Source organism: Agelaius tricolor, unplaced genomic scaffold (assembly GCF_023055355.1).
Source record: "Agelaius tricolor isolate 1412-34295 unplaced genomic scaffold, bAgeTri1.0.p SCAF_10, whole genome shotgun sequence".
Classification (NCBI taxonomy): Eukaryota; Metazoa; Chordata; class Aves; order Passeriformes; family Icteridae; genus Agelaius; species Agelaius tricolor.
The window spans coordinates 36235851-36251918 of record NW_027269270.1 but is presented as its reverse complement, the minus strand read 5'-3'; the positions used below and the strand labels follow the sequence as shown (position 1 = coordinate 36251918).

The following is a 16068-nucleotide window of genomic DNA, read 5'->3' as shown; positions in this document are numbered from 1 at the left end:
GAGCTTCACATGGAAGCTTCACGTGGAAAAAATTCTGCGCGGTCTGCACAAGGCCTCTTGAGTTAATTTTATTGATAAGGTTGTGTTATGTTGGACTTCTCAATAGTTTACAGAGCTCATAAACTGGTGTTTAGACTTCATGTAGCAGCTCTGTTTGTCAGAAAACTTAGTACATCTTTCTCATCTGTCATTGCTCTTTTACTGTTAAATATTATAGACTATCTTTTCTTAGGACCCTGGTATATACATCACTATGTATATACATCTCTACGTATATACTTTATTGTATGTATCACTATGTATCACTATGTCCTCCAGAGAGTAAAATTTTAGAGTGATCCCTGTTCTCAGAGTCTCAGGCCAGCTTACAAGAAAACAATGTATTATGTACAGATGGGCTTTACCCTCACTGTTGGGAAAGCGTCTGCTGTTCCAGAGAAGCTCATTGAGCTCCTTTTCAAGCTTCTGGTCTAGGCTTCCCCCAGCTTGCAGGGCTATTCCATGATCTGGATTTTGCTATTAAAACTTTACAGGAAGTCCAGCTGGATGGATGCACTTTCCTTCAAAATGGTCCTTCCTAGTCACTGTGGCTCAGTCAGCTCTTTTGAGATAATCTCAAATAATGTGCTAATGAATTTTTAATAGCTAATTTAACAGACAAACCTATGCAACACAGGTAGTGTGAAATGATTCCAGTGTTTGCTATGATTGCATTTTTCAATCAATGTAATAAGACTTGGTTCAGATTTCAGGAACTAATTTATGAAGAAGGATATATTAGAATATGGTTGCCCAGCATCCATCTGTGGAGTGCATAACTTCATCGTTTTCACCATGATGAAACATGCTTAAATATGTTGTAGTACCCATGGTTCCTGTTCCAATTACTTCTTTTGTTACAGCATGTGTACAATTCCATCACTAAACTGCATACTAAAGCTTCCAAAATTAGCATCAGTTACCTGAGTGCTTTAAATATGTGGAGCAGCTGAAGTGTACTTAGCTGAGCATGTTACCCAGGTTTCATGTGGGTGAGTGTTCCTGGCTGACAGAGCATGGGCTTTGGGTTTTGCTGAGCTCAGCTCACTGTGCTGCCCGTGGGACCATAATGGCCTGAAAGAGGCTGTAAGAACTGAGGCACAAACGCCTCAGTGCTTGGACAGCCCTTGCTATTTCTTGGTCAGAGAGATCACTTCAAAACATCATGTATTTCATGGCATAGCTCACCCTTTTGTTCATTCTTAAGGAGCTTCACCATTGTCAGCTGGAATTGGAATACTCTAGTTACCTTACTTGGTCATTAATCTGGTCCTCTTGAAGGTGTTAAAAAAGTAATAAAAACTTTGACAACTTAAACATGAGCACCCATGCATAACTAGACGTGGTTTCCTTCAGGGAAAGGAAGATATCTAATACTAGTAAAATTTCTAAACATATGGGAACAGTTGACTAAAATGGCTGAAAGTCAATAACAAAAAAGTATGTATAAACTTTGTCATTTTAAAAATGTAAAAGTAAATGTATTAAAAAAGTATAGTATGTACAGTATAGTATATAAAAGTATATGTATTTTTTATAAAAGTATAATTTCCTTTATATATATTTTTTAAAGAAGTAACTTTCTTACCCTTGTAGGAAAAAATTAAGCGAATTCAGCAAATTAGAATGGAGAAGGAACTTCGAGCTCAGCAAATTTTGGAGGTAAAAATAATGACTCAAATGTAATTTTTCCATTGTCATTTTAAAATGTATTTTAGTAGTTACACATGTAGTTAGAAGTGTAACTAAATATAGCAGCTCTAATGACCTTATTTCCAAAGGCCAGTTCAAAGATGTGTCCTAAATTATTTTTCTTAAAAGATCAACATAAACTGTGATCCATAGTCTTACAAGTATTCACACTTGGGCTCACGGTTTTCTATCAGAATAGTCTTGTGTGTACATAAGTTAACAGCAAAACAATTCCTTAGTTAGAGAAAAAGTTTGCAGTAGTAGGATATTAAAACAATACAATGCTGTGGGTATGCTCTGTATGAAATGCAGTGGGTTTAAAAATACTATGGCTGTATTAGAGTATACTCTACAGGTTTGCTACTGTACTAGCAAAGATAGATTGCTAATTTTCAAGTCTCCATTGACATAAAAATTAATAGTAATCTCTTTGCCGTTTCTGTGTGTACCTGCTTTCTTAAAATAGCCAGATGAAACAGTTTTGAGTGGGAAATTTTGGTTGAAATTTTTTGTTTGAAATTCTGGTTGAATTTTTTTTAAAGTAACTGAAATGTGAATTGATTGATTGTGAAAGCTGCATCAGAGATTTCTTGCAATGTACGCAATAAGTGATGATGTTCTTAACTTCTAAAGATACATAACTTTGCTTCTAGTCAGATTATTTTCAAGTTGTGATTGTGCTGTTGTGTGACCTGTTTTGCATGCACAGGCAAAAAAGAAAAAGAAGGAAGAAGCAGCAAATGCCAAATTATTGGAAGCGGAAAAACGAATAAAGGTTAGTTTAGAGGAGCTCCAAAAACAAGAACTGTGTTATTATACATAATGTATGTGGATGTATAAAAGCAATAGATTTGGGAGGCTGTTCATTGATAATGAAGCTGTGCAGCTGTACAGCAAATAATGACATGTATGTATTGTTATAAAAAGCCATGAAGCATATGCAGAGGAGTTTGTGTATGTGTGGCATACACACACAGATATACAGAGACAGTACTTTATATGCCATTACCGTGGTTTGCGTAACAAAATGTTCTGCAGTAACATTATTCACAATATTCTTTCAAGCACACTGTATGGAAAAATGTTGTTGTTTCTTGGTGAGCATAGTCTTTTCTAGGCTGTAATGCATGCAAAACTACAGAACTCTTTTACAAATACTGGAAAATGCAGTGTCTGTGTGTGTGTATATAAGCACTATTGCTGCTTCGGCATTCTAGGTGTGTTCTAACATGGAACTCCCAACTCACCAGACTTACTGTCATGTATACTGTGTATACTTCTCTGTAAGTTAGAATTTAAGTCAGATGTGCTGTTTTAGTGTGGCAGAACTGTGCAATTTGGTAAGTAAATTTTGATTGATGTTTTAAAAAAATACGCTTCTGTTCTTCTGTTGAAGGAGAAAGAGATGAGAAGGCAGCAGGCCGTTCTTCTGAAGCACCAGGTTGGTATAAGTTTGGTTGACCAAACAGACAGAATGCCAGTTGTCAGCTACTGCTTTCAGTTGTATGGGGGGGGTAGAATCATCAAAATATGCCCTTTTTAAACTTCTGGGTTTGATTCCTGCACAGATTTTCTTTTGCCTTACAATTTTTTGCTTTGCTTTGGTATTGGGGTCTTTTGGGGGATTATAAAGTGGTTTTATGACTTTGTGATTTCTGTTTCATAATGTTGTGCCAACTCTTTCTACCAGGAGTTGGAGAGGCATAGACTAGATATGGTATGGGTATGTTTATTTTTGTACATCTAACACCGCATTGTGATTTGGTTGTGATATGGTTGTCATAGCAATGCATAAAATGTAGCACTGGCTGCTGTCATATTACATACTGCTGCATGGCTTTACAGCACAGTGCATTGCATACATCTGCTTGTCTTGTCTGTTAAGGAAAAAAAACCATGTCTTGAACATGTGTATAAATTGAATGTGGCAATAACTAAATGTGGTTTTTAACCAGGGATCTATGTTACTGATGTCCCAGTAAAAATTTGACTAGTATATAAAATCAGGGATTGATGCAAAATCACTAGGATGGTCACTTGGATGATTTTTGCAAGCCTTGTCCCATTCACTGGGAATGAATCCAGACATTTTAAATACAATTTGAATTAACCTGTTTTAGAAATCAGGGTGATGTCTTCCCCTTGTAAGATACTGAGGAAATAGCTTTCAGTTGGTGGTAAATACATAACGTTATAAATATACAATGAAATATTAGAATGTTATCCTAGCCTCACCAAATTAGATGATAAAATTCCTATAGCCTTTACTGGGGCCAAGATTTGCTCTTCAGCTGTTAAGCTGAAGGAAAATCCCCTGTACTTAGTGCCTTAGAATACTGCTCCTTAATGCATTTGAAGCTACTGACATAATTTACTGAGGGACAGGCATCAGTAAATGCAAGTGTTGTTGCATATGTGTATGCACCACTACTGGCTTGATTAAAACTGATCTAGAGCTGATAAAATTAATCATGTTAATTTGTTGCTTGGTTAGAAAAATGTTAATACTTGCAATGTTTGAAAAAGACCAGTTTAAAATTTCTGCTGAATTGGCTATTGAAGAAGTAAATTGCAAGTTCCGTCATAGCAGATGTAAGGTAACTGACCTGTTCCAGCCAACCATTATGCTTTTTGTTCTGCCAGCTTATGAAGGAGCATCACAACTGACCATAAGTAAATCTGTATGCTTCTTATTTACACTGTCTCCATGTTCATTGCTTTACCTTTTTGCTTTTGATTGTTCTTGTATTTGCTTTCTAAACCTGAACTAAAACATGCACAGACTTGGCCATTCTTGTCCTATATTTAGTATTTACTGTGACTTGTCTATTAATGCTAAATTTGTTACTCCACTTTTTTACTGATTTGAAAATGCGGTTTAGTTTTGTTCTAATATTACCCACTTCAATAGGAACGAGAACGGAGAAGACAACATATGATGCTTATGAAAGCCATGGAAGCACGTAAAAAAGCAGAAGTGAGTATTAACTCTGAAAGTTTGAAGTTTTCGTAGTTTTGTTCTGCAGTCATCTGTAGAAGAGCAGTGTCCTTTTACATTATGTATAATTTGATTTGTGTACATTGCAGCAGTAGGACAAGAAACATTAGGCACAAATTGAAATACAGGAAATTCTGTTCAAACTTAAAAACCTTTTTTACTTGGAGAGAGATGGTTAAACATTGGCACAGATTGCCCAGTTTTGAGAGTTCTGGATGTTTTTGAGAAGAAACAGAAGTAAAATACAAAAACCCCACAATTACTCATTTGCTTTTTGCTTTACATTTATGTATTTCTGTATCCTTTTTTTTTAAGTCCATGTCCTGAAACTTTTGTAAATAAAGTGCAGATAATGAGGATATTGAAATAAGATAGCCATCATTATAGCAAGTAGTTGTTAAGGAAATTGTTAAAACTTCTCTCTAGGATGTATTTGCAAATTTCAATAAAAGCGACTGACCAAACCCAAGAAAAACTGAATAATACTTCATTACAAGGACGTAGAGGAAGATGATACCCCGAGCAGCCATTCCACTGTTGGAAATCAGGATACCAGGCTAAATGGTCATTTAGTCTGATCCAGTGGTCTAAATGTATTCTTACTCTTAACAGATATAGAACAGTGTTTATTTCAACCAGTAGAAGTAATGTTTAAATAGATTTATGAAACGTAGTGCAGCCTGAAGTTTTCAGTTTTAATCATAACTATAAATTACTGTGTGGACACATAAATATCCATATATACATCTCTGGTTTTCTTCTGTTGTAGAGCATTTCAAATTGGCAAAAACAAGTTGTAAGCAATGCCAGCTGACCTTGGGACATTGACATAGGCTAAGATAAAAGGCAATAAATCAGTTTCCAAAAGCAAATCAGAGGTCATCAAGTTAGGGATTTTGTGTGCTGCTTTAGTGTATTGTGATTTTTCAATACAAGATGTCTCTTATGAACTCAGGGTAGATAAAGAGGGCCTGCGTGGGCAGTACAGAGGGTGCTTACACAGCTGTAGAGTAGCAAGCAGGTGGGCAGATGGGTAGTTCTGAATGTCAGTGCATTTTTTTTCTGCCAGTGTAAATTTACTGGTCCAAATATGTTCTTTGTGTGTAATATGAAATTCGATCTTGCTATCCACTAAAGACTGTAGTAGTAGAAGTCATGATCCCTGTGCACTCACAGTGGTTATCCACAGGTGTCACTAGTGGTCTGATAATACTCCATGTAGAATCAAAAGGAAGAATAAAAAGTCATGGGGCCTGCCAGAACTCTCCAGAGAAGTCAGTGGTTAATACTGGCCTACAAATGCAGCTGAGCCCTGACTTAGTATCGCCCATACTCTCATTGTTGCAAAATATGGTGGTAGTAAATGGAAGAGACTAGAGTGACCTCTTAAACTAACAGAATAGTAGGGAGTGGTTCTGAGTAATGGGAGGCATCTTAGCTTGGTTCTTTAGCCCTTCTGTGTCCACAGGTGAAAAGCACATGCAGCATCTTCAGTTTTGTACTGTATCAGGTTCTTGAGTGGAGGCACACACACATACGTGTGTTTGTTTATACACACAGTTCTGTGCTCTGAACAGGTGGTGCTGATGTGTGGCAGATTCCATACATTTTACACTTGATATTGGGGGGGTGTGGGCAGTTGTGTCATCAGGACAGTGGATTGGCAGCAGAAACCCTGGCACCGGGGATGGGAAAGGCCACGGGAGATCTAGGTTCATAGTCTTGGCATGTTACAGAGTTGGTGTAGTATTGGTGTGACTCCACTGTGGAGGGTGTTGAAGAGACAGTAGGTGCTTGACTTCTCACTTGATGATGCGTGTGTTCTTGTTGTGCATATAAGACATAAAGGACAAAATGTTCAGTTTTAGGTTGCATGCAAAGTGTATGGTAATTCAAGGCCAGAAGCTACTTGTGTTTGAAAAGATTGGTTGTGTTTTATAAGGCATTCATGTCTAGTTTATGTATTATGGGACTTTTTCAGCCATGTATTGTTCAGAGAGATTTCTTGAGTGGTCTCTGCTGTAGCAGGTGCAGATTAACAATACTGGGGTGTAAGCAGGGCCTTTAAAATCAGGTGCCTTGCATGGCAATTCTTTGCCGTATTTTCACTCAGTCATCTTTTTTAAATGGTACGTCAAAGAGTTTTTCTTTGCAAACATACTTGAAACCTGTGTCTCTGTGGACAGGAGAGAAAAAAGTGAATCTTAGATTGCTTTACAAATTCAGTGATTTTGTTCTAGTTTTTCCCTCCCCTTTACGTTGATGCAGGTTCCTTAATTGATGTGGCGATTCTTAAGGTTACAGAACTAGTGCTCTTCAAATTCTTAGATTGTTCATTTGTAAGTTTAATATGTGGGGTTTATTTTTTTCCCTTTTAATTCTCTTAAGGAAAAAGAGCGGCTGAAGCAAGAGAAACGTGATGAAAAAAGATTAAATAAGGAACGTAAACTGGAACAGCGAAGATTGGAATTAGAAATGGCAAAGGAGCTAAAGAAGCCTAATGAAGATATGTGCTTAGCAGACCAGAAGGTAATCACAACAACATAGACTTACTTTCTTGCTTCTTGTTTTTGTATTTTATAATTCTGTCAATAACTTTCTTCTTGCAGTCACACTCAAAGCATTCAAGTTTTAATTGAGGTAATTAGAGAGCTATTTGAAATATATACAAATACAAGATACTAGAATGCGACACAGTAGCATATGTTTATGTAAAAGTTTTTTGTTTAAAAGATGTGGGATCTCAGCACATCGTTCCCGATGTCCAGAGATGCCAGGAGAACCCTTGGGGGTCTCGAAAACCCTGGAATGTTGCCAAGAGTGTTTGGTGGCTTGATTTTGATCCATCCACAGAAGTGACAGCAGTTTGAAGACATGAGAATCACTTTAGAGTGAAGGGTGTAAAAGGGACACATTTAGAGGGTGAAATATAAACTTTAAGGTTTTTGGTACAGGGGGGTTATGGAGACAAGATGGAGGGATCAGGGCATGTCTCGTCCTTCTTCTTTCTTCTTCTTGTCCTCCATCTTCTGTAGTGATGTTGGCACTTGGGGATTAGTTTATGGTGAAGGTGCACTTGCTAACATGGGTGAAAAGTATTGGAAAATAAAGGTAAATATCATGTACATAGATTTTAGTATAAAAAGACATGACTGCCCCATGGGTGGTCAGAGTGCCCTTGGCTGCCTTGCAGATCAGACCTCTGTTGGGCAGACAGAAAATTTTGTAGATAAGAAACAATAAACAATCAGAAGATCGAAAAGCTGAAGAGTCCAGACTCGTCCTTTGAAACGCGTGCCACCCAGGAACCACCCTACCCGTGTCGGGGCAGAGACAGACAGCCGGACCCGACAAAAAGAGGCCTGCTTCCTAAAAACATGGTTGCCTTTAAAAATTCTTTACTCAAGTTGTTTTCACACCAGGAATGTGCATCATGTCTCAGTACACAGGCACTGTATAGTTCTCTAGAGAACTCTTACAACCTGTTGCTCAAAAAGAATTACTCTCCCAGTCTTCCAACTTCTTAGTTTTTGTCCGTAAGGACTTGACGAAGGTTGGGTTCAAAGTCTGTTCCAGAGAAATTCCTTCCCTTTTTCCCTTAAATAATTTTACACTACCTTTTACAGTAATTTGACTCAGAACAGATCTTTACAGTGTCTCCTGGCCAAAAAGGAAGTACTTCCTGATCTCTTGCCTTCTATAATTTGTGAACATTTAAATGTGTTTCAGCATTGAATGGGCAAGGGGTGCAGGATACCCCTTGGAAGGAAGGTTGCCTGTACCTTCCAGCATTGTCATGCTCTAGGTCAGAAGGAAGTGTCAATCAATTTTCCCAGCTGTTATAAAAAGAATTTCTTTTGAAATATGCTACTGAATCTTTTACTTTTTTTCTTTGCTTTCCAGCCTTTCCCAGAGCTGCCTCGCATCCCAGGCCTTGTTCTTGATGGAAGCACGTTTTCTGATTGTCTTATGGTAGTGCAGTTCCTGCGTAACTTTGGTAAAGTTCTTGGCTTTGATGTGGCCATAGATGTTCCCTCCCTGAGTGTTCTTCAAGAGGGTTTGCTCAACATAGGGGACAGCATGGGACAAGTACAGGACTTGCTTGTGAAACTTGTCTCTGCAGCTGTGTGCGATCCTGGACTTGGTACAGGATACAAGGTAAAAAGAAAAAATCCATAGTAAACACCCTGTGCATACAAATGCATTCTTCATAATGCGTCTCTGACACCTCTCTCCTATGGATTTATTTTGACTTTCCTAATTCTTTTCTTCAGTGTCATGGTTCTAATGTTACTCCAAAACTTTGTGTCCCATCAGCCTTCCCATTTTCCAGACATGATAAATTTCAATGCATTTTCTCTTCACACAAACACACATCCCATTTTTATTTGGATCTTTTGTAGGGCACTGTCACATCTGTGGCCATGTCTTTTAACTCCTTTCCATCCATTCCTTTGCGTTCTTATCCTCATGTTGTATTCTCAGTGAATCTTGCTATTTCTTTCCCTAACGTCTGCTGTCTAGGTCACTGCATCAAAACCCCAATTCAGTCATGACTCTCTCTCTTACTGGCCTTCTTTTTCAGCTTTCTTCCACTCTAGAGCTCTTCATAGTATCATTGTGCACAGCAGTATTCATCAATTTTCAGTTGGACCATGCCTTTTTACATGTAATCCATTTAATTATTGCTAATATTATCTCTGTTTTTAAAAACTTATAGGTGAAGACATTCTAATTTGTTACTGGATTTAAGATTTACATTTGAATAGTCTCAAAGAATAATCATGTTTGATATACTTATGTAAAAATGCAAAGAAACCCATATCGTCCTCTATGAACAATAAAATAGCCTACAAAGGAAAATGGTGTTTTTAAAACATGACTGTCTGAAATGTCTTTGTTCTTTTTAGGCTAAAACTATTCTTGGAGAACACTTACTGAATGTTGGTATCAATCGAGATAATGTGTCTGAGATTCTGCAGATTTTCATGGAGGCTCATTGTGGGCAAACAGAGCTGACAGAGAGCTTGAAGACAAAAGCTTTTCAGGCACATTCTCCAGCTCAGAAAGCATCCGTACTTGCTTTTTTGGTCAATGAGTTAGCCTGCAGCAAAAGTGTAGTAAGGTAAGATTTTTCCCAAACAGGTGTGTGAAAATAAGATCATAAAAATGTTGTAGTTCAGAAATACTGTGTATTCACTGTATTCCATTACAGGGAGACTACTTATGTTCTTCTTACAATGGAAGCTGAAATTGGTTGAGTTACTGCTTCTTACCTTTATGTACTGTTGATATGATGGAAGAATATAACTTTTCCATGTTTGGTCTGTAATTTTGTTTTCAAAGCTTGAACCAAAATTTCTCTAGCAATTTTAGGAATAAAAGATGAGGTTGATTGCCAAGAAATTTAGTAGGTATTCTAGGGAATAATTTAGAAGAGTTGTTTAAGGCTTCTGCAGTACACTATTTTCCCTTTTTTCCTTTTGTTTTTGAAGATGTTTTGAAGATGTTTCTTTAAGTAGGGTCATAAGCTGAGGTGGCAAGCTTGATGTATCATCGTAGTAATTCAAGAAGGTGTATATGTTGCATTTGTGGTCAGTAGTGTATAGTATTTCATAATTTTAAGTCCCCCCTATGTTCAACAACTTGTCAAAACCCACCAATGTGGAACAAAAAGTTGGGAAATGCCATTTTCTGGGAGGCCTGTTCTTCCACAGACTGTCTATGCTGAAGTGTTTCATGACCTAATTGAGTGCTGCTTTGTTTCTTGGTGTATTCTGCTGGGTTTGGTACCCTGTGCTGCAAAAGTTAATCAGGGTTGCATAAAGCAGGAATGGAAGAGATGCTTCAGATTTTGTGAAGTTGGAAGATAGCAGAAGTGGGCAGTGCAAGTGCTGTGCATAACTGTTCAAGAAAGTTCATGTGTATCAGTCAAATTCATCATAGAAAGAAACTTCCTCTTGTTGCAGATGACTCTTAGGTCCTATTTGTAGAAATGATCACTTAGAACTTGAGTTTCTATATTTTGATCATAGAAACAACGGTAATCTGCTGAATTGCTGAGGCTGGGATGTCTCGGACATGGGCACGCAGATGGTGACTGTACCAAAGTCCTCCTTTTGGTTCTTCAGTTTCTGCAGTGAAAAGTGAATGTTGGATTGTAGGTCCCAGAGATCCTAGGTAGAATACTTCAGATGTACCAGTGGTAACTATTTTTTCATCACAGGGCTACATGCTTTGTGGCAAAGACATTTGGAGGCTTGACTCTGAACTAGAGCTATGAAAAGAAATGTTGAGTGCCATGCTCCTTGTGGAAAGAAAGCTGAGGTGATGTTGGGGATAAAGACTGACATAAGTACAGCAGTGTGCTACATTGGTGTTCCTAGTATTGTGATTTCCTATATTTAAAATTTTTTATTTTGAATTTTAAGGATTTCTCAAAAGATAGTTATTTGAGGGAAAAATGTCTATACGTAATGTCTATGTTCACAGTTAATGGATTATTTTCATCTTTGACAGTGAAATTGATAAAAACATTGATTATATGTCAAACTTAAGGAGAGATAAATGGATGGTTGAAGGCAAACTTCGGAAGTAAGTTTCATTTCCTTAAATATTACCATATTTTGCTTTTTTGCCTTTGTTCACATACACTGCTCTATAGGAAATTGGTTCTGAGCATAAAATCAGCCGATTAAGTTACAGGTTTACCAAGACATTAGTAATCAAGCTGCTTAATTAAGACGTATGTGAGTTTAGGATGTTGCAGCACCAGTCTTTTACAGTCTATTAAAGATGCATGAGATTCAGAGGGGTAGTGTCACTCAGATTTGGAGCGAAGTCAAGTCTAATTTTGTATTCTTTGGAGGAAACAAAAAACTTTTTAATTGGAATATTAAAGGAGCCATAAAATTGCTATTGACATAATCAAAGTTTATTTGGACCTACCATAATTTCCAGTGTTCATTCTGAAAGGCATTTTAAGACAATGTGATTTTCATACAACAATTGCCAATTGAATTTTGCTAATTTATGTTATCTTAGTGTTTCTCATCTGTCAATGTCACGTCGTTCCCTATAGCTAGGGATCATATGTAGAATGCAAGCTTTGAGATTATTTTTTATATTTCTTATATTTCTGTTTAAGGTAAAATTTGAACTTCTTAAAGGTTGTCAGTTTCATATTCACTGTTCTCCCATCCTACAAGACAAAATTCCATACAGCAACCATACTGGCTCCAACTATCAGGAAGCTGGACGGCATAAAGTTAATGAATCACAGGGGGTAAAAACACATAGCCAGACTCTGCTTTTTTTTTTCTTTGTCATCTTTACCTCTTGCTAGGAATGGTAAATCCTTTCTTAGTCCTTGCTTTAGGTACTTTCATTTCTAATCTTATGTCTCCATTTTTTCCCTTTAATATATCTCAGAAGGAAGAAGGAAAGAAGTAAAGAAGAAGGACAAGAGGGAGGTAGAGGAAAAAATTAGACCAATAAAAAGACATTCTCTACTAATACTACAAATCCCAGTCTGCACAGAGTTAATGTATTTTAACCTTTAGGTTAACCCACTTACTTTTTCCCTGTCTTCATCTGTGTCCCCTCTATGGGATATGGTTTAAGAAGTGTTTATGAAGTTCTGATGTAGCCAATTTACCATTAGCAAAATGGGACCCTTCCCTGTTCTTGTCTTCTTAGGGCCTGCTTAGTCTTTCTCTCCCTCCATCAAACTGTAAGTACTTGTAGATGTAGGATCTTCCCTTTTCCTTATAATCTCTCATTTCTTCCCTGTCAAGTAGTGAGCATCATACTCTGAAGTCCCAAGCTCATCCTCCTTGCTACAATAATTTTTCCATTTCTTGAGTTTTTCTGCCTCATGTGTGGATTTTGGGGTCCAGTAGCTCTCCCTATTTTTGAGTGCAAGTATTGCAGCAGAGCTCAGGAATGTTGCTCTTCTGCTTCTTTGAATTCAATGAGCTTGATTCACCTCTCTCGATCTTTGATTAAAAATTTTCGAGTTTTCCACTTTTTCTGATGAATTCCAAGAAGGTTCTAGAAGACTCTTCTTCAATCAATTTTAAACAATATTTTCTTCTTTACTATGTCAATTATGTTTTCCATAAACCCTTACAACTGTTCTGGGGCTTCTCTGAAATGAAATCTGTACACATCAGTCTTTTTGCTATTTTTTTCTGCTTCCGGACTTCATTCTTACATTTTATCTTCCCCATCCATTCACATCTTGATCTAATGTTTAAGCATCCCAGTCCCAAAGAGTTTTGCATGGCAATAACTGGTTAGTTGGGTACTCGCTGTGTGATCAAGAGCTGTGACCTCTTTTCACATGCCTGCAGACCTTTACGTGCCCCTCAGCACATGCCCCTCCTGCTGGAAGTGCGCAGGGGATGAGTAACGGAGGCTGAGGAATGGGTTTATTTAATCTCAGCCTGTTTGGCCAGTGTTTGCTGTCATTAATCTTCAAACCACTGTGTCCAGGTTGGCTACAAGTATATTCAAGGGGGATGAGAAAAGATTCTATCTGCATCACATGTGTTCGATGAAGGAGGTTTTTTTTTTTGCACTTATGTTCTCATTTTTTAAGGACATAAGCTTCTCAGCTGGGAAGGAGGGCAAAAATAAATGCAAAAGCCTGTTCTTGACAGATGCAAATAAGCAACAGTAAAATCCCAGGTTGGAAAACAGAATCATTGTATTTTGTTTTAAGGGATGCTTTGCCTCTCACCCCTTTCCCCGCTCTTCCCTCCTTTTCTCCTCCTTCCCTCAAGGATCTTAATAAGTGTAATACAGATGGTTGGAAATTTGAGTTCTGAACTGCCTGGACTGTTTCTCCTTAGCTGATCGTCAATGAGAGGTTGCATCTAATTCCTTCTCTATTGCACTTTGCTGTGAATCTTGGTACTAATCCCTTTTTTTGTAAAGGCACCTATCTCATGATCAAGTCATCTTTCTTTGTGCTTTCTGTGTGACAGCTGTGGTCAGACTCTCACCTGAGATGATTCTGTGATTTTTTTTAACTAGATAATCAAAGTCTCAGCATCTCCTTTTCTATTACATGGCTTCTCTTTGGCATCTCTTTTGTAGCGAGATCAACATAAAACAGAATAAAAATGGAATACTGCCTCTTAAAGAATTAGGTAATAATAATTTGGTTTAATAATTAATTGATTATAATAATTCGTTTTTATAAAGGACTTAAGTTTTTCACTGCAACAGTATTCTTTTCACATGCCAGTGTTTTTGTATGCTCTGTGTAAGTTAATTTCTGTTGAATGAAACCATTTCAACTCTAAATGATTGATGGTATGTGAAAAGCGGCATCCCTAAGGGGAGAAATTACACCCTGAGTTTAGGTAGGAGATGCTAATGCTTTTTTACCAAACTTTAATTTTTTGAGATGCAAGGTGAATTATGTGAAAAGTACAATGTTCAGAATTTCTTTCCCTTGGTACTACCTACTACATACATGCAAAAATTATGGGGAAGGCATGAACACTAAATCAGAAGGTGAATTTTCCTTCTGTGATCTAGTAAGCATTATAGATGAGATTAGAGCAGGCTTAAGTCAATCATCTGGTTCTCTGATGGGCCGCCCACTCTTTTTATAGGTCAGTAGACTTTATGATTCTCTCAGCAGTTGCAGATGCACGCTTGGTCCATACCTGAAAGTGAGAAAGACAGAACAGTTTCCTAAGTGAGGGTTTTCTTCTCTCAGTGAGCCATATGTCTAGGCAACAACAGAAAAATGATGCTGCTTCTTGAAATAACTGTACCTTTTTAAAGTTATGCTGGCATTCATTTCTGCCTCTGCACTGCTTTGAGTAGGGACTGCTGCCTTCTTCTGCTTGTGGTGCTATCAAAGAAGAGCATCTTTGATTCATGCTTGATAATTTGCAGTATTGTGCAAGCTTCCTTTAGTGCTTGACAACATTACATCTTTATTTTTGCTTTCAGAAAAAGTAGCCTTTTTTGTTTCTTCTGATTTCCTTTAGGTATTTGAAAGAGGTGTTGGCAGGTCATTCGCTTGCCAGCTTTATTACTGAGTTGTCTTCAAGATCATCTTAGTGTATGTAAATTGTCTCTAAAATCATCCAGCACTGCAGCAGACAATCCAGTCATTAACTAGTGATTTTGATAGTTAAGTCCTGTTTATTGGCAGGAATTTCCAGTCTACGTGAAGAAGCTTGAAGTTATCCTCTTGAAAAGGAAATTAGTTTTCTAAAAAACTTAATCAAAAGCCTGAGTGGTATTGATGCGCAGTGAGACTGAGGGTTTTTGCACAATACCTGAAAATGTTATTTGCTTCCAAATTCACTGAAAGGCTTGAGATTTTTTTAAACATATTTTAAATCACTAAAACAGGTAAACATCCCCTTGATATGGAAAAAATAAATGGATAAAATTTTATAAATTCTCCAGTTGTATTAACTAGTGCATAAAAACCCAACCCAAAACAACAGCAATAACAAAACCATACCAAGAAACCAAAGCCCAGCAGTTTTCAAGTCCCTTTGATGATTTCTTGGCTAACAGTCTTTTTCTAAAAAATGCGCTGCTCCCAGTTGAACAGTGACACCTTCATTTCAGTTTGTGCTGTTGACAACTGGCTCTGGTTATCAGTGTTTAAGAAGGCTGGTCCATTTGTCAGTATTCCCTGGAACGAGTACTTGGACAGCACTCATTGTACTTGTAGCCACTTGCTGTATGGAATATTGTTCTGTAGGATGGGAAGAGAGGAGTACGACAAGGAAAAATTACGTCCTGGTAATTGTGTTTGTCGTTACCGTTCTGCTTTTCCCATCCTACCTTCTTCAGTCATCTCTTTAAAAATCTTTGTCTTTTCTACACGTTTATGAATCTCTTCTAAGTCAGTTGCGTTTTTGGTCTGCGTGATAAGTGACTGGTTCAGCCTGGCTATATACACCTCCTGTGGTTCAGCATGTTTGCCTGCAAGCTCCCTGATAGGTGGAACTGTAATTTTTGCTGTGTGGAATCTTGTCTTATAGGGGTTTTATAGAAGAAGGAGGTCTACTACAACCATAATAACTGGTATGTAAGTTTCCCTTTTCTTTCATAAAAGGAAAAATGACAGTTTGAGTAATCTTTAGTAGAACCTGCTGTTGCCATGCAATGTATATAATTTCATACTTCCAAGTGAGGATTTTTGCCTTTTTCTCCCTGGCTCAGACACAAGTATTTTGTCATCATGTTCTTAAGTGCATTAAATAAAAGATAAAGAAGTTGAAATGGTTCTTTCTTCTATATCATCTTTCCTGACTTCTCAAAATCCCTCTTGTGTTTCATTTCCTCTGAAGAGCTAC

At 37.5% G+C, this 16068-nt stretch overlaps 1 protein-coding gene across 14 annotated transcripts in view; it reads left to right on the top strand.

Moving 5' to 3' along the window:
• The window catches only part of BAZ2B (bromodomain adjacent to zinc finger domain 2B), a 112021-nt gene that overhangs the window by 79307 nt on the left and 16646 nt on the right, over window positions 1-16068 (top strand). For 10 of the 14 annotated variants that reach the window (XM_071435565.1, XM_071435570.1, XM_071435562.1 and 7 more), the window contains 9 exons: window positions 1636-1701; window positions 2441-2506; window positions 3128-3172; window positions 3422-3454; window positions 4643-4708; window positions 7118-7258; window positions 8633-8887; window positions 9640-9854; window positions 11249-11323. In XM_071435565.1, coding sequence (XP_071291666.1) covers window positions 1636-1701; window positions 2441-2506; window positions 3128-3172; window positions 3422-3454; window positions 4643-4708; window positions 7118-7258; window positions 8633-8887; window positions 9640-9854; window positions 11249-11323 — 962 coding nt within the window. The remainder of the gene's footprint in view (window positions 1-1635; window positions 1702-2440; window positions 2507-3127; window positions 3173-3421; window positions 3455-4642; window positions 4709-7117; window positions 7259-8632; window positions 8888-9639; window positions 9855-11248; window positions 11324-16068) is intronic. The other 4 variants (XM_071435571.1, XM_071435564.1, XM_071435568.1 and 1 more) reach the window with 1 other exon arrangement.